The 18,359-nt window shown below is 46.6% G+C and overlaps 5 protein-coding genes across 5 annotated transcripts; 2 read left to right on the top strand and 3 right to left on the bottom strand.

The window, feature by feature from the left end:
• Positions 1-25: 25 nt before the first annotated feature.
• Positions 26-13,759, bottom strand: B9G98_00693 (Midasin; the record flags this gene model as incomplete). The annotated part of the gene is made up of 1 exon (XM_024807251.1): positions 26-13,759. One exon carries the CDS (start codon positions 13,757-13,759, stop codon positions 26-28), a length of 13,734 nt encoding a protein of 4,577 aa, XP_024663019.1.
• A 187-nt stretch (positions 13,760-13,946) lies between these two features.
• B9G98_00692 (Trafficking protein particle complex subunit 2-like protein) lies at positions 13,947-14,403 on the bottom strand (the record flags this gene model as incomplete). Its single annotated transcript, XM_024807250.1, has 2 exons — positions 13,947-14,321; positions 14,368-14,403. 2 exons carry the CDS (start codon positions 14,401-14,403, stop codon positions 13,947-13,949), a joined length of 411 nt encoding a protein of 136 aa, XP_024663018.1.
• Positions 14,404-14,478: 75 nt separating this feature from the next.
• On the top strand, positions 14,479-15,792 carry B9G98_00691 (RNA exonuclease 3; the record flags this gene model as incomplete). The annotated part of the gene is made up of 1 exon (XM_024807249.1): positions 14,479-15,792. One exon carries the CDS (start codon positions 14,479-14,481, stop codon positions 15,790-15,792), a length of 1,314 nt encoding a protein of 437 aa, XP_024663017.1.
• Positions 15,793-15,813: 21 nt separating this feature from the next.
• Positions 15,814-16,233, bottom strand: B9G98_00690 (hypothetical protein; the record flags this gene model as incomplete). Its single annotated transcript, XM_024807248.1, has 1 exon — positions 15,814-16,233. The coding sequence occupies one exon, from the start codon at positions 16,231-16,233 to the stop codon at positions 15,814-15,816; it is 420 nt and encodes a 139-aa protein (XP_024663016.1).
• A 1,056-nt stretch (positions 16,234-17,289) lies between these two features.
• Positions 17,290-18,336, top strand: B9G98_00689 (tRNA-splicing endonuclease subunit SEN2; the record flags this gene model as incomplete). Its single annotated transcript, XM_024807247.1, has 1 exon — positions 17,290-18,336. The coding sequence occupies one exon, from the start codon at positions 17,290-17,292 to the stop codon at positions 18,334-18,336; it is 1,047 nt and encodes a 348-aa protein (XP_024663015.1).
• Positions 18,337-18,359: the final 23 nt, after the last annotated feature.

Genomic DNA, 18,359 nt, shown 5'->3' with positions numbered 1-18,359 from the left:
AAAGTGTCTAGATGCTCATGTCTATTTAATGGTCGACAGCTTGAAGATACTGTCTGAGAACAGATGCCAAAATTGCAGGTAGACCGGCAATGTCGCGCACAAGAACATAGTACTCGAACGGGAATTTATCCATGTAGCGTTCGACCTGGAGGGACATGTTGCCGTTTTCATCTTGAGAGTAATTGACTTGGGACATTTCAAGAATAGACCCATCCTTATTTAGAGCGTCAAGAACGATAAACACTACCATAACATGGTTGTTATGGGCACGTCGAACAAGGCGACGCAGGTTCTCATGATCTTCGCAAATGCCATCTGAAATAATGATCTCAAGCTGCCAATTCTCATTTGAAGGGCGAGCCTCTGCAAAAATGTCCAATGAGCGGCTAAGCAAGCGGTTGACATCGGTTCTGTCTTGGTTGAATGTGAAATGTCGCAATGATTGAGCGCCGGCTTCGGAATTGAAGGGCTTATCGAAAGCATGCACCACTTCAGTATCCTCACCGAACCGAACAATTGACAACTGGCCAGCTTCAATTTGAGAGAGCGCTTTCGAAACAAGGGCAATAGACTGGAAAGCAAGATCAAGAACCTGAGGTTCCGCCATGGATTTGGAGTCGTCCAGAGAGAGCATGACTTGGTATTGACGTTGACTAGGTTTGGTGCGTCGGAGCCAGATCTTGTCCTTCTTGAACTGCGATGCAATGTAAGGAATGATTCGCTTCATGTTCAGCCGTTTACCCGTCTTGTAGTCACCACGAAGCTTAGTGGCTAAGGTAGGCTCGAGAATGAGACGGAGCTGTTCTGATAAGATCAATGACAGATCCTGAGTCTTGAGGTCGTACTGACGCCAGAGTTCGCGCGCTTCATTAAGCTCGCGCTCTTCAGCCTCGGATCTCACAACAACTTTCTTGAGCTCTTCGATTTCCTCATCGTCTTCATGTTCACGTAGTTTTGAACCGGCAGCGCCAATTTCATTCTCACCAAGCTCCATTTCATCATCCGTCGCTAAGTTAGCCCCCGCGCCACCACTAGGTTCAGCGTCATTTTGAGGCTTCAGTTCCTCGCCTTGATCTTCTTCAACCTCGTCTTCGTCGTCTACGGCCATGGAGTCATCAACATCTTGGCGCTCGTTGTGGTTAGAGCGCCCAAGAGCCTGAGTATCAAACTGATCCTCAGCCACAACATGTTCTACCTCGTCGGCATCGACATTTGCAGACTCCGGCTGGGGTTCATCTGAGCGTTCACTGCGCTCCTGAATCTCTTGGCGACGACGATGATACTCTTTCATAGCATCTCCAAGCTCTTTGAGAGATTCAGTTGCATCTTTCATCGCCTGATCTTGCTCTTCAGATTTGTTCTGATCCATATCAGCAACAACCGCTGATGTAGCACCAGAATCAAAGTTCTCCTGCTCGTCTTTGGTTTCAGTATTCGCGCCTTGACCGGTTTGTTCTGACTGTTGCTCCGTCAAGGTTGACTGCTGTGCATCTGCCTCAGCGTTGTCCTCTTGGCCATGTAACCCTTCAGTGTCGATCTCCATACCCTCACCGCCATCATTTTGCTCCATGTTAGCGGCCTCCTCTTCAACTTCTGGTTGAGCTTCAACGTCATCTTCCGGCTCTCCTTCAGCGTCTGAGTTGGAGTTCTCGTTTTCGTCGACCTCAGCTTCCTCGCCCTCCTCCGGCTCAGCATCTGCATCGATGTCTGATTCTTGAGCTTCACCATCGTTATCGAGCTCTGCTTCATCTTGCATGTTGGCACCATCGTCAGATCCTCCATCAGCTTCTTCCTCGGGTAGGTCTGGCATGACATCGTCATCTCCATTTTCTTCTTCTTCACCTTCTGCGCCGTCGAGGTTCATATCCTCTGGCAGGTCTAAAGCATCTCCTTCATCGACATTTTGCTCGAGCTCATCATGATTTTGTTCAACGTGGTCATCTTGCTCACCAACATCTTCCTCATCACTAGCATCACTGGCATTACTGGCATCATCGCCATCGTTGTTCCCGTCCTTGCTTTCGTTTTCACGCGGATCCTTCTGTTCACTTTCCTCATCGCGTGCCTCCAAATCGTCAGATTGTCCTTTGACATCATCCGTTTGTTTCTCTTTGAGATCATCATCCTCTTTCTGGTCGTCCCACATTTTTTCATCTATGGCGTTGGGATCAAGATCATCAATGTCTCCAACTTCGTCATCCATATCTTCATTCTCATTATCTTTGCTATCATCTTCCTCATCGTCGGATTTAGTGTCTGCATCTTCGAGTTCTCCGGCCATATCGCCTTCCATCTCGATTGCATTGTCTTCCTCGTCTTCATCCCGAGGGCCATTGTCTTCCTTCTCTTTGTTCTCGGTTTGAGCATGCTCCGTGAGATCATCATCCTGCTCGTCATTGTTGGCGGTAGTTTGTGCGCCTGCACCGTCTCCCAATCCAGTGCCATCTTCCATTTTCGATGTATCCTCATCCTCAGTCTTTTGAGGTTCTTGCGGAGAGCAAAAGCCCTGGGTGGACATTGAAGAGAGCAATCGCAAAAGCTGGAAAGCGGCCTTACTGGTGTCAGTCAAATGAGCAGCAAGTTTGTCCTCAACAGCTTCCTTAAGAGCTAAATAACCCTCTAGGAAAGCGAGAACGACACCAGTATAAGAAGAAGCAACACGACTGGAAACAAATGTAGCAGCCATAGTGATAAACCTTTGAACCTCGTTCAAAATAGTACTGCCATGTAAAGACATGCCCATTTTTTCAAGGATGACTTGGCCTGCAGTAAACCACCCATCTTCAGGGATCTCCTCCTGGCTAACTTTGTAAACGGATTGAACTGCAACCAAAATAGAGTTACAGACAAGAACGGCCATGTCATGAAGTGCCGTAATATCAGATGATTGGTTTTCGAGTTCCAGCGATATCTCGTTACTAGCAACAGAGGAAACAACTGGCGCGACGAGCCGATCAGCATCCGAGAGAGCATCCAGTCTAGCTGCTGTCAAGCGCAGAGCTTTTTGGACCCCACGCACTTTTTCAATCCATTGCATAGTTGGAATACTCTGCGGTGGTACTGATCGGATTGCGTTGGTGATATCCGTCAAAGATTCTGGGTTACCAGCTGCTTGATAAACTGATGAGACGAATTTCGTTAAATGCTTGGAAGTATCAATATAAGCATAAGCTTCTGAACTATCAGAAAGCACAACCATCTCATCTCCCGACTCCAAAACACCATGTAGCTGCAGAAGTGATTCTTTGGCGGACGAAAAGTCAGAACTGAGTACCTCAGCACACCTATTCCTGAATCTTAAAATCATTGCTAAAAGATTCTCCCCGAAAACGAGACCACGCTTGAGACTTTCGACGGGCACATCAGTCTCAGCGGACGAAATAGCAGACCGCAAACGAGGCATTGTTTCAACAATTCCGTAGAAAAATGTATTGGCTCTGTCCAACGAATACCCAGCCAAGCTTGGAGTAAGTGAAAGCACTTGGCTCAGCTGAGACTGTGCAGCTGCTGTATCTTCACGCACATTAATGCGCAGGCCAGATTCTTTCAAAACTTTCAAGACTGAAATGAGAAGCTGCATTTTTTCGTTTCGCAAGCCGAGACAGAACTTTTTGTTCTCTTCAGTGAGTTCGGCAGGGGTTTCCTGACGGAGTTTCTCTGCGGCTTGACTCGTTTCTTCTGCAATCACGCTTAGGTTTTCAATTTTCACATCCCAAACTTTATCGGTCCAATTCTGCATAGTATCAGTACGTCGCTTGATATCCAGTAAATGGCGGGGGCGAGTGGCCCAAAGATGGACGGTTTCCTCGCTATTTGCGAGAGAATCAAGATGAAGAATGAAGTCAGTGCGATAAGGAGACCGGCTACCTAGCTGCCGAGGAGGAGGCGAAAGTGTTGGCGCCTCTTCGACAAGGTTGGAAACCTTTTGTGATACAAAATCTCGATATTTTCGCACGACCTTGTATAGTGCACGGTGCGACCTTTGAGCACTCTGTTTCAAAGCCAGAACATTAACGTCTCTCCAACTTGCTAGAAGAATCACCTCTTCAATTTCTTTTCTCAAAGCCTTTTCTTTTGATGCAATATGGTCCGATATAAGGCCTGCGAAGCGTTCATAATAACTCAGTACGTTTTCGATAACATTTTGCACATCATTCAGGAAAGGATAGTCTGAACTCAGCAGCGCTAAATGTGTCTTTACGCTTTTCAGCATTCCCATTCGATACCGGAACTGACCAAATGAAGAGTCTGAAATGAACAGAACCAGTAATTTGACAATTTCAGTGAGATCTAGTGCTTCTTTCCCCAAGCGAATTGGGTTGCTAATAAGATTTTCATACAAGTGGAACCAGAAGCGAGACGCCGCTTGAGAGTTCACCTTGAGCTCATATTGAAACAGCGATGGCCAAGTAGAAAGCTCTATGCGGCGCCATGAAACAATCAAATTGCCAACCTCGTCAATAAAATCAAGAACAGCCACATCCTTGCTGGCAAATCTTTGCCACTCGTTCAAATAATGATGTATTTGCTCTACCTTGGCGAGATAGCGCGCCAATGGAGCCGAAACAGCAAAGTTCGCGAGTTCTTTACAGGCATTGGCAATGATTAACAACGTGTCATGTTCCGGCCACCGCTCTAAAAAGTTAGATGTTCTTGTGAAGACCTTTTTCATTAGGGCGATAGCAACCTTGGCTTCTTTATAGCATGGCTCGGTGTAGAAATTGAATGCTTCAGAACTCATTGAACGATTGACTTTATCAACCAGTCCCAAGAAAAGAGAAGGTAGTGCCAATTTTGTTGAGTTAAGTGAGTTATTCTCTTCTTGACTTAGAAGCTCAAGAGATTGAATGGCCATACTAGCGATATCAGAATGGTGATCAGAGAAGATTTGATTGTAAACTTCGGACAACTCTACCTGTAAATCAGGATCAGATTTTTCATCAGAAACCTCGCCCTCATAGTCAGGGAATAGCCGCTGGAAATCTTTCTCTGCTTCATCATCCTCATCTAGCGGTTTGTAAATAGTATCACTCTGCTCTCTCGCCTTCTCTTCCCTCATTTTGTCAATGGCATACTGATGATAGAACTGCCTCAAAACAGCTTCGATAACTGGTGCAACATACTGATAGGCATGTAGGTTGCATAGTTTCAAAAAGTGAAGAGCAATGTTTTGAGGGAGCGCCCTTCCGTTGCTCATATACCTCTTACTTGCATCCAAAAACTTTTGAGGATCTGCCACAACATTCGCATCCAGGATCCAATATAGGGTCGACTTAGATGTTGGAGCAAGTTTCAAGTTGAGTCCAAATTGCAAGCCAATTACAGCACCACGAAGAACACTGATGAGATCCTGGTATCCGGAAAACTGCTCAAGGCGATCTAAGAAACGGAATATGTTTCCATTCCAAACCTCAAGCTGTTCATAGTTTAGCTTCACAACATGAGAAGGCTGAAGCATAGGTAAGGCTGCATTGATCTCATGATACAATGCTACAATTTGGGACTGCTTAGGTCTGAAGACCGAAGGCACAGGCTCGGATTGTAGCCCAACTAATTGCTGTAGCAACTGTTTGTCTACACCACAAAGGTCATCGCCAACAAATACGCTCCTCATTCTTTGCCAGAAATCCAGTTCTTGAGAGTATTGGCTGCGGCGTCGTGTATAGTGCTCGTATCTCACGTGTTGACGAATAGCTGGATCAAAGACAGACCTTGGAACATACAGATAAATAATTTGACTTGAAAATTCAATCCAAGCGGATGCGAGATCACCCTGCTCCAACAACTGAAGAGTCTTTTCAAATTGATCGACATCCACAGATCCTGAAAGCGAGCAAACAAGCTGATGAAGGAATTGGGACATATTCAACGATATATCAAGAAGTTGTGAGTTTTGAAGTAGAATCCGATTGAACGTACTTAGCTCGCTCATTGCAGTCTCATAATGGCTGGAAGGAATCGAAGCACAGTACCTCAGAGCACTAACGACAGTCTGACGAATGTCTACTGGATAAGTGCAAATGTCCGGGAGTATAGCTGGTCTTTCATAAAACTTAGCCAACTGAGCAGTTGAAGAAGCCGAATAGTAGGATAACAGCGCTAGGGTATCGAGCAACGGCGGCTTCGGATCAGCCAGGTATGCAGTCTCAAGTAAATTTTTCAAGTCCCCGAAGAGTGTTACAAACTGCGCTTCGTGTCCTTTTGAAAGCTTTAACGATGCTTTGATACTAGCGACACCCTCCGTCACATTCAATAGAATATCTTCAGGAACTGGTGCTTTGTGAACATCAACAAGAAGTGTACTTAGAGCCTTTCGAACCTCCACAATCTGGTTCACATTATCTGGTGAAAAATGCGATGCAGAGTCATCAAATTCTTTTGCCACAGACAAGATTTTATGATAGCTCAACCAAAGATCCTGAGAACCGAAACCTCCAGTTGCAAAATCTTTCCAGATAGCTTCCATTGACATACCGCCGTTGGAAAAGTCATAATGCGCTCCTAGGTGATGAATGACATTCATGATATAAGAATCATTCTCTGAAATCTCCTCAAAAATATCACGATAAATAGGGATCTTGCTAATATCACAATCAACACGGGAAATGAACCCTAAGAAATCACTCAAAAGCTCCAAAAGCTCAGGTTTCACTGATAGCAAATCTACGCCAGTCATGCGAGAAACAAAACCATACACATCAACACAGTGGATTGTGTCTTTTGTGCGGCTATGAATCGAAAGCTCTAGGAGGTTCATTTCTTTCTCCGCGATGGACTTGCTTCTCTCGATCGCAAGGTTGATTGCACTGCGTACTTGATACATTAGCACAAATGTTTTCAGTTTGTATACCAAGCTACCATTCAGTGGGTTAAGAGGGGCAAGCTCAACCGGACCAGTGGCATTTTGACGAACTAACCCGTGAAGTGGCTCAAAGTCCTTCAGTCTGAAAGGAAGCGAGAGATCAGCAGATACCAAGCTTTGAGACCATTCAGACACAAATGAGGACGCTAACCAGCTATCTCGGTCGCTAAAATCATCGTACAAAGCAACAGAGCGGACAAGTGTATCAGTGATTTGAAGCTTGGAACTAACTGGTGCTTCAGTTGACAAGTTGAGTGTTTCGAGAGACATTGACAATGGTTCGTCTTCGACTAGTTGAGAAATTCCCAGCACCTTGCGATCGAAATGAGTTGCACGAATGCTTAACGCGTCAATATATATCTCAATACCACGGTTTCGCATAGCCCGCGACAGCTCACCATACTTCGGGTTCACTGTCAAGAAAAGTCTAAAGTTGGGATGTGGAACAACTTTTCTAGGCTCGCCATTGGCATCTGCGCATTCATTGACTAGAAGCATCCCATTTGGTTCCAAAAGCGAGTTGAGGCGGTCAAGGACAGATGGCGAGCAAAGATTAGCATTGTCAAGAATCAGCCAATAGCCCTTCTCAACTGCCTGCACTAGTGCACCGTCAAACCACTTGAAGCGCGGTTTGGAAAAATCTGATGTGCGGAACTCATCGACAAGACGGTGTACTCGAGTTGCATTGGGTAAAAGTCGTAGTGCACTGTCTAAATTTCTTGCCACAGAGGCTTCGAGCAAAGCAATCTCATCGCTACCAATACATCCAATGCCTTGAGAAATGTACTCGTCGATTTCATTCCAGATTCTATCAAGCTGCTGATCCTCCTGTATTTGATCAAACTCACCGAGCAGATCGGTGCTGTCAATATCAGCGCTCATGGAAAATTCTTTGGTTGTGGCTCCACAGACGAATCCCAAGTACCTGAGGAAAGAAGTTTTACCTGAATCCGTTGGGCCACACAATATAAGTGGCCAAGAATGTTTAATACAAGTAATTGCCGTTTCCATAAGTCTAGTGTTGCACTGTAAATGTCCCACAGAGCTTGAGAAATAATGTCCAATAGTAGCATTGCGCTCAAAGATGGAGTGACCAGCAATCACCACGTCCGGTGTTATATCGATTGGCAATGTTCGTTCTGGAGACTCACTGAAATGCTCTACGAAAAGTGCAGTTGCAGCACTCCTGTCCTCAGCAGTACGGAACCGATCACGGACAATGATATCAAAAAAGTCCTTTGGCTGCAACGCAGTCTCAGAAACCATTGAAAACCACCTCATTGTGTCACGCAAGTTGAACTCGTAGGGTCCACCAGTTACACCAAAGGAACGATTGACCGACACTTCATGGTCAAGATTTTGAATGAAATCGACCATCTTTTCGCCAGTTTCCACGTTTACATTGGGGTAAAGATGCTTTGAAATAATTCTCAGATCTTCCAATGATAGAACATCAACATAAACAACAGAAAAGCGATTGACAAATGATTTAGGCAGGCCTTTACGTCCACCTCCCTGATATTGGGGATTTTGAGCAGCAAATACTTTGAACTCGGGATGACACTTGAAAGTTCTGTCCAACTCAGGGATATATGCCTCACCTCGATGATCGAGACATGAGTTCAAGCCTTCGAGGACCGCTTGAGATGCTAAATTCATTTCATCAAGGAGCACCCACTCACCTACCTGCATTGCACGTAAGAATGGGGCGTCCCTCCATACAAACTCACCAGCATTTTCACCCTCTGCAGGTGAGTCGGAGCCGAAAAGATCAATTAGGTCAGTTTGTTCGCTCAGGTTGATACGGACAAGCTTGTTGCCTGATAATGCGGAAAGAGCGCTAACAAGACTGGTTTTCCCTACACCAGGAGAGCCTTCAAGAAGGATTGGTTTGTTCACAACCAGCGCACGAACTACCCTCATTGCATTCATAGCAGTTGTGGGAGCAGACAAGCTGAAAGGTTCTTTGGCAACCGTGCTAGCCTTTTTAGGCAACAAGAAATCACCAATATTAACCCCGTTAGATCCCTCTGAAACACTTACAGTTCCAAAATAAGCATCAACATACGCTTGTGGAGCTTGGACTACCTGAGCAAGCTTTTGTACAGCTCGTAAACGGTGTTCATAGAGTAGATCAGAGCTTTGAGCCAGGTGAGCTAGGGCATTGCTACCGATTGAGTCAACAAAAACCATACATCCTCCATGGAACACACTGAACACACCTGCCTGTGGCATCGAGTTGATGAACTGAGTCCAGCAAAGAATATCACGCAACGAGATCACACCTGAGGTAGCGTCTCCATTACCGTAGAAAACAGCAAACCAATGAGAAAACTCTACAATAGATTTTGCGTACTGCTGGACTGGAGCCAAAAGTTTTTGCTGAACAATGAGTTCTACATCGTCAAAGTTGTCCATTGAAGGTACCCAAATCTCTGTGAATCGGTTTCGCAAAGCTGGTGAAAGCTCTTTCTTTCCGTAGTCTCCTCCTGGGTTCATTGTTGCAAAAAACTGGAAATTGTTCGCTGCGGTGAGATGGATATCGGTGCCTCCTTTTTCAGGAAGTAAAAGACCACGTTCAGGCTCGAGCACTGAATTTAACCGTTCAAGCACACTATCATCTGCCAAGGAGATCTCATCTATCAATAAAAAGCTCCCCTCTTTCATTGCAGTGACCAGCGAGCCATCAGCCCATTCAAATAGAACCTCGCTTCTATCGAGCAAGGGTTGGACTGACTGCCTCTCCTCAGGCGAGAGCCCACTATCAGTTTGAAAGCATTGTTTCAAACTATTCAAACTTGACGTTTTGTCACCATAAAGAGTTCGAAGGGCGTTCTCAAGATTATGAACAATATCTGTTCGATTTCTCAATGGGCGTTGAGCACCGATGATATCACCAGTTTCAGTATTTTGATGAGCATTTACAATATGCAGCTTGCGTCCAAAAACTGTGGACAAGAGTTGGAAAATTGTGGTCTTGCCACAACCAGTTTCACCGACAAGCAAAATCGGTTCGTTTTGCTTCATTGCTTCCAGAACAAGAACTAATAAGCGCTTCATAGCAGAAGTCCACACAACTTCAGTAGATTGTGCCATTATGTCTGCTGGGGCCACAGCATTATAGTCAATCTCGAGCTTGACACGCATAACTTTCTCTAGCGTCTCTTTGACGATTCGCTTTTCAGATGTATTTCTCACGCGTTCGGCTAACAGTAAATACCCGTTCAATGCCAACTGCTCGTATCCGACAGCAGGCCGCATTGCCCAACGGAATAAATCGCGCAATGTGGCGAAACTATTCTTCTGCTCGAAAACACGAGTAGACTGGCGCTGCCTTGCCAACTCTCTGTAAGCGTCGACAATTTTCTTGGCATAAGAAGGTGCGATCTGACAACGGTCTTTCAGAATCTGTTCTAGCTCATCTTGGGGGATGTCGTCAAAGTGTAGCTCTAAAAATCGATTTCTGAAAGCACGAGACAATATTTTACGACCAGCATAAAGACCAGGTGGATTTTGAGTAGCAAAAAGCATGAAATCTGGGTGAGGTTTGATAATTTCCTGTGTCTCTGGGATTAGAAGTTCTCTATTGTCGTCCAAGAGACGATTCAGAGCTTCCAAGACATCGGTGGGTGCCAAGTTCAGCTCGTCTAGAACAATCCAGTAGCCCTTTCGAACTGCCTCAACAAGTACTCCCTCACGAAATACAAGATTACCCTGCTCATCAGAAGCGTAACTACCAAGATACTCTTGAAGGTCAGTATGCTCGTGATTGTTGATACGCACAAACTTGTGACCTGTGCGCTTCGCCAAATAGTTGATCATACTAGTCTTACCACTCGATGTGGGACCTTGGATTAGCACGGGGAAGTTTTTGGTAGCAGTGGCACGAACAAGATTCAATAAGTTGTGTTCAACAGACGGCGTAATAATGTAGCGATCATCTTCTTCTGGCTCAAAGGACCCACGGCGCAACCAATAATGTTTGAACTGAACGTATTCGAAATCATCGGCTGGTGCAGAAGGTAAGGTTGCTAAAACTGACTTTGTATTGCCCAAACGATCAATTGTGTGCTGTCTGATAATGGGTTCAAGCAAAGCAGAACTTGGTTTGTCGAGCAACGTGAGGAAACTCATGCAAAATCCTTCGTATAATGCACGTCTCAACCCGTACGTCCGGGCGATATTAGTTGCGTAGACTAAAGTTCTTGAAAGAGTACGAATTGAGAAATGTGGCCGCTGCCCAGCACCATCTACCAATTGATTGTCAGATGCAAGCTTTTTAGCTTTTAGGAAAAGTTCAGCGACATCATTAACAACATGCTGGTCGGAGAGTTTGAATCGAGCAATATACTTGTCGATGATAAAACGCAGGTCATCGATATCTCTGTCAGGTGTGTCGACATAAATTTCCGTGAAACGAGATCGTAATGCAGGAGGCAGTTCTCTCTTACCAACATCTGTCGCGGGGTTCATGCATGCGAATAGTCTGAATTCCGGATGGGCTTTAACAACGGCATCATCATCGCCTTTTTCAAGGAGGGTGATGGAGGGTGGTGAAACAAGCAGATCGGCAATACCCTCGAGAGTATCCGGCGGGGCCAAATTGATCTCATCAAGAAGAATCCATTGGCCCTTTCTGACTGCCTTTACAAGTAATCCTTCAATAAATTTGAAAAGGGCTGCTTTGTTCAGCTCTTTCAACTTTTGATCGAAATCCTCAACTTTGCGCATAAACATTGCCCAATCATTTAATGTCTGAGCATTCAACTTTCTCTTCTTTTTAGCAGGCTCTGTGGCGGTAGACTGCTGTTGTCTCACCATACGATGTGCCTCTCGCCACAGCTTCACAATATTCGGCCATTGCGACTTAGCAATTGCACGACCAAGAACATCACAAAACTGCTGGTTTTTTGTTCGCGAGAACGACTGGTCAAAAAGCTCGTCGAATTCTTCTAAAAGTTCACCAGCGAGTTGTTTGGCATCGACAGGCTTGAAACCGCCTACCAAATCGCCTGTCTCCATTTGCTGCGAAATATTAACGGCAATTAGTTTTCTGTTGGCCAGATTAGCCATATACTGAACAATGGTGGTCTTACCAGTACCTGTCTCACCAACGAGTAGTAGAGGCTCCTGTTGGGAAGCGGCTACGGCAATTTGCTCAAGCAGACGGAGACTGTGGTTCGTTAATGCAAAATTCTGGCGAGCAAGAAGCAAATCACGGCGGGTTGTTTCGCTGATGGGCCGCTTGGGGAGGGTTGCTCGACCAATCTGTACAGCATCAGCTTCCTCGTGTATGCTAGGAAGATGACGATCAAGAAGGGGGCCAATTTTTGAGCTGGGAACTTCGAGGTGTTCACCAATGAGCTCAGCCATAGTTCTAATAGTTGCGGGTTCCGGTAAAAATGATGCAAAGCAGCAGACAGCTTCTCTAAAAATGTCATCGAAAACGGAAATGGGGACTTCCGTCGATGCATTTCCGCTAGGGACAGCGCGTTCTAGAAGTGTCTCTACACGTTGACACCATTTGAATAGATCTCGGCTTGTGAGCTGGCGATCTTGTGTCATTCGGTTCGCAAAGATTGTTCGGCTTGCATGATACGTTTCAATGAACTTTGCAGCAAGCGGGGCAACTCGTGGGAACCTGCTAACCAAAATTGACTCGAACTCAGTCGTTGAGGGAGGCTCAACAACAACTTTATGCCAAAGACGCTGGCCAATAAATTCTAAGGGGCGATCAGGATCATCTGCTGTAACAGTAGCAAAAATTTGGAAGCCTGCCTTGGCTCGGAATGTTTGGTTTCGCGAGGATACCATGAGTTCACGCTTTTCCATGAGGGGTAGCAAAATAGAAATAACGTCAGTTGGGGCTCGATCGAGATCCTCGATCAGGACCCACCGGCCCTTTGTGACTGCAACAGTCAGAATGCCTGGTTTCCACTCGAACACACCAGGCTTCTCACCGGTTGTGTAAGTGCCTATCAAGGACTTTGCATCGGTCTGATCACCAAGATGAATACGAACAATGTCTTCAGAAGGCCTCAGTTGAGATGCAAGACAGTCGACATAAAACGTCTTGCCCGATCCTGCCGGTCCAACGAGAAGTACAGGCTTATTTTCCAGGAGCCCCGAAGCAATTCGGGTTACTGTGGCTACTGCGCCCTCTGTAGCTACAAAGTCACACGGACGAGACGGCAATGCATCAATTTTCGGGATAAGCGTGCCACCAATGTTGGCAACAATATTAGAAGCCGGAAGGTCCATGGTTTTGGTGTAGACCGGGGAAGTGGCCAAAAACTTCGAATCGGCAGATATGCGGCGTGCTTCCTCTAAAGCAAGAAACTTTATACTATCAGGCTCAGATCCCAGGTATTGTTGGAGCCAGTCTCGTCGGGTTTTTTCCGAGGCCTCAGTATAGATCGCCAAAAGCACGACTGCAAGCCCCCGAATTGCAACGACATCGGAGTTCATGCACCTGTAAAGCTTATCAGGAGAGATGTACTCCTTGTATCTCGCTCTGTCATGACTGAGGATGCGGTAGAATGCTAATAAAATGGTCTCGCTGGGGCTCTCGGGGTCCAACAGCGAATCTGAATATCGAATCAAAAAGTGTTCTACGAGAGCATTGCTCTGCGGGTATACAGAAACAGTAGATGCTAAGGCATGGAACACATTCGTGGTATCGGACGAGAATTCCCCAAGCACCCACAGCGCCTGAACCTCAAGAAAGAGCGGCTTGAACGCATGGAGTACAAAAAGGGTATATTCGGGCAGAAGGGCAATTTGGCACAGATCCTCGATGGATTGAGGGGTCGAAATAATACCCAGCTTGTGATCTGCGCAAGATTTCGCCAATACCGCAGTTGCGCGTGGCCAATCCAGTGCCACTGCACGCTGCATAGTTTGAAAAAAAAATATATTTTGCTGAGTAAAGTTAAGACCTTTGGATCAGAGATGCTAGAAGGAGCAACGAACGAAAAGCTAAAACAGATCGCTATTCGTTAACTGAATTGTTCAAGAGAATTTTTCGGATAGTGCCAGTCTATATGTTAGAATTGAACTAATACTCCACTCCATAACTGAATGTCTACGCGGGCTGCGATTGGGACACGATTTGTTCAACTTTCGCCGAGAAACTGGCGCTCGTGATGCGGCTTTGTTTGCTGTTGTAGAAAGGATTGCAAACATGGGCAATATACAGTTGCTGTAGCTCCTTCATGGTTGGCCCGAGGTCCATTTGCTCGCTCCACGCGTCTGTGCCAATAAATAGTTTAATATTTGTGTTTGCTAGAAATCCATACACTGCAATACCATTGTGGACTACCAGCAGAGAGCATGTGCTCGGCAGATTTGGTTTATTGAGCTCAGCATCAACATAGTCCAGGGCCATCTCGGCGATAAACTGGTGCGCCAGCTGTGTTTCTTGTTCATCGCTAAAGGACTTGATAAAAACAGGTATATTCTTGTGGTTAGTGGCTGGTTACAATTGATTGCGGTCGTGCACTTACGGCTGCGTCGATGATCGCGACAAACTGGATGGTCATTTGGCTGAATCATCGTCACCAGTGTGAGGACTTAATAAGTTCGGCCAGACAACTGGAAGAGGATACAAAGACCCGATGTTTCAGTCACAGACCCGACTGTTCAAGGGCATTGAGTGTCCCAGTATAAAACAGAAGAAGAAATGCGAGTTGCCGCACTGTATTTTCTCGCATCCCAGAGCAGCAGCTGCTACTGCTGTAAAACGTGTGAAAGAAACTCCAGCAAAGGCTGCACCACCTCCAAAAAGAAAGGTCGTGTTCTCACCTGTTATGCTGGATCACCCGCCAGCCCAGCATCAGCTACGCCTGCGCTATTTGAGTGTCATCCGGGATAAGCTTGAAGAGGTGAAATGCAACGATCCCGAAGCAAAGGCAATGGAACTCGAGAAGCAGACCGCAGAACGAAGTACAGCGGGTACTTATGCCAATAATATTCGCACTCTGGTTCGTGAAATTTTGCGGGGCGAACACAACGAGGGTGCCGAAGAAGCTCGAGAAAAGCAGGCAGCCAAAAGTACTAGATTGAAATATCGGGAGGAGTTGGCGAAACTGATTATACCCGAGTCTAAACTCAGCAAGCGCTATATTATTGAAATTCCTTCCGGAGAGGTCGAGGAAGATAACAAGCCCGTGAAGTGCGACCGATGCGGGGCCATGTTTTATCCTACAGAAGAGGCACCAGTAGAGTGCCACTTCCACTTGCTGCGACGAAATTACAATCTAGAAAAGAAAAAGCTCGAGGACGTATTTCCCTGTTGTGGCCAGGTCCTTGGTGAGTCTAATGGTTGCGAGCTTCGCAACACTCACGTCTTCAAGCTGTCGGCTCCCAGCGAGCTGCATAAGGCCATTCCGTTTCGCACAGTGCCCGACACCCCTGCATCTTCCAAGTGGCTGTTCGGGGTGGCCATAGACTGCGAAATGGCCTACACGTCGAAAGGAATGGAGCTGATTCGTGTCACGGCGCTTGACTGGGACTCGGGCGACGTTGTGCTTGATCGAACCGTTTTCCCGTCTGGCCGGGTGCTTGATTTAAACACCCGATTCAGCGGTGTGTCAGATCTGAATGAGGGAACCACCCTCAACTCCGTGCATTACCCCACATTGGACTTTGAGTCCGCATTAACGGCCCTATTCGAATATGTTGGCCCACATACTATTATTATAGGCCATGGCCTTGAGAACGACCTCCAGACACTACGGCTGGTCCATAACCTGGTGGTCGATACGGCCATGCTCTACCCCCGCCATGCTACCCGGACGCATTCTCTGAAGCAGCTCGCATGGACGTATTTGAGTCGAAATATTCAAAGCGGCGAGCACGACAGCTACGAAGATGCTGGTGCAGCTATGGATATAGTAAAAGCGGACATACGTTCGCGATTAAAGCTATAGATAAATAAGCTCTAGTTATATCTATGCGGCAGCAACCGCCTCCTGGTCTTCGTGGTGGTGCTTGCCATAGTGGTGCTTGTCGTGGTGCAAGTGAATACCGTTTTCAGCCAACAGTGCCTCGAGCTCTGTATACTTAGCTTCAGGCAGGGTGGCATGTAGGGCCTCCATACACTTCTTGTTGTAGGCCTTCTTAAGAGTGTGGCCGCTGGTGCGTTCGGTCTTGGACTTTGCGTCTTCAAGCAGCTTGACTTTTCCCTTGTAGTGAGCTTCCTCGATTTCGTACTCCTTGATGGCATCGTCCTCAAGCTTTTGCTTGTTCTTGCGCAGGATGCCTTCCAGCTCCATAATACGCTTCTCAGCATCCTTTAATGCGAGTTCAAGGTAGACGATGATCTTCTCACGAGTGTCCTCCGAGGGGTTAATATCCTGAGTGTGTGTCATTGTTCGCGGCTTTGTGGTTTGAAACTAAAACTTGTTACACCAATTGAGGGTATACTGCTGCTTTTATACCCAACCCGTCAGCGTTGGGTGTTGCTCAAACCCGACCACCTGACCTGCAGGGTAGATCATGTGCCTTCTGTGATCTGGTGACCCCGCAAAAGTTACGGATCCTTGTTTACTGAGATGTGCGGTGCGGCTCATTTCACATCGTTGAAATTCCCCAATCAAAAATGTAGTTACGGCCGTTTTATTTTGGCCTCCCCCGTTTGCTGCCTCTTGTGAGCTTTGCCACGCCAGCCTCTACATCATCGCTTAACCAGCAAATGCCCTCCACGCTGCAGGAGGTCCGCAGCACGTAGCAGCACGTCCACGTGGTCTACTTGACCCACGGCACGCAACGAACAATAATAAATTGCAACTAAGCTTATTTTCAGATAGAGGGCGAGTCCGTGTTGGTAACGCAAGACCCGGGTTCCGGACGCGCTGGTTAGGTCGATCTCACTTCCAGAGCAATGCGAGGAAGCGTGTTTATGCCGCTGTTGCGCGACAGGGCAAGGCTGGAATAACTTCTAGAAAACGCTCAAAATTCGAAAATGGTCGCTTGGCTACTCCAAGGGTGTTGATCACTAGTAAATGTGATTCTGCCCCCTAAATCTAGCTCTTGACCATTGGCGTCCTATTCTTCTGGTGCCTTCCCTAGCCCATCGTGTGAGCACTTCGGGTCCATTCAGCATTGAACGACATAGAGCCCGAGCTGATGCCGAAACTATTTGGTTCTGAGGCATAATCGTGCATCTGTGCAATCTGTGTAGATGATAAAGGCTTGAGAAGGTTTCAAGATTTTTGTCCTAATTCCCCCAGCTTTTATTCTAGTACCCCGGCTGCGTATTTAAGTCCCAGTGCAGGGTTTTTTCATCAAATACGAATATCAAGCCAAAGGTATGTTATGATGATATATATTGGTTCGACACCCCGGGGAGCGGTCCCTGGGGATATCTGGGATTTCAATATAGACTACAACGGTATCTGAGCACAAACTAACTAGCATATGAAGCAATGAAAGGCAGCTGGAATAAAAAAATTAACGAGGTGTACGTAGATCCGCTGCCCTTCGAGGTGCAGCCTCTACCAACGCTTATTCTGCACAATCCTGTTTCAGTTCTTTACTTTTTATACAAATTATGCTTTTCCCCAGCTCCAAGACAGGTCAAGATCGCCGGCACCTTCGATCCAAACGACCCTTCAATGGCCGTGCGTGTCACTGACGAAAGCACAATGCTGCGGTTATGGGAGATGGGATTCTTTGGCAAAGGTAGTCTCAGTCGCTCGGAACCCTCATGGTATGGCCGTACCTGTCGTCGGCTAGGTCTCGATGGCGGCGAAATGAGCTTGGAAGAGCTCACAGAACTCCGTCGGCAAAAGCGCCGTATCTTGAAACGTGAGCGTGATCTGGCCGAAAGACAAGAGCTTCACAACAAACTTGTTGCCGAAGGTCGTGCCGAGCCGGTTAATTTGATTGAGTTGGCTGCTCTCGCCGAGGAAGATGCTCAACCTCCGATTCGCGACGAGGATCGTGAGCTGGTGAAGGGTGATACTATTATCAAGCTCGAGCATTTGCAACTCATGCCTTGCGAAGCACTTTTTCTGCAGCTCGGTCTAGGTGTGCTTGATATAAGTGACAACGACGGCGTGATGTCTATCATGAAGTCCGTTGAAAGCTTAGCCAAAGGAAAGCTTCTCACTGAATACATCGCGTATCACTACTACCGGTCTTTGGGTTGGTGTGTACGTTCGGGTGTCAAGTTTGGCACAGACTTTATACTCTACCGCCGAGGGCCACCTTTCCAGCATGCAGAATTTGCCGTCATGGCGGTGTACGCCAATCGACATGAAATACATGATTGGTGGTGGAGTCAAGGAGTCGCGCGGGTTGTTGGAAGCGTTAAAAAGACCCTGGCTTTTGCCTATGTTGAAGGCCCTGATCCAGATCTTGTCGACTATAGTGAGATCAAGACGATCAGTGATTGGAGGGCTCTGCTGGCACAGTACTCAGTTCAATCAGTTATTTATTCGCGGTGGACCCCTAATCGCACGCGTGATTAATTTTCTATATATAAATAAAGCGA

This window comes from Wickerhamiella sorbophila (assembly GCF_002251995.1).
Source record: "Wickerhamiella sorbophila strain DS02 chromosome Unknown contig1, whole genome shotgun sequence".
NCBI lineage: Eukaryota > Fungi > Ascomycota > Dipodascomycetes > Dipodascales > Trichomonascaceae > Wickerhamiella > Wickerhamiella sorbophila.
The sequence above is the reverse complement of the archived record's forward strand: the minus strand, read 5'-3'. Positions and strand labels throughout refer to the sequence as shown.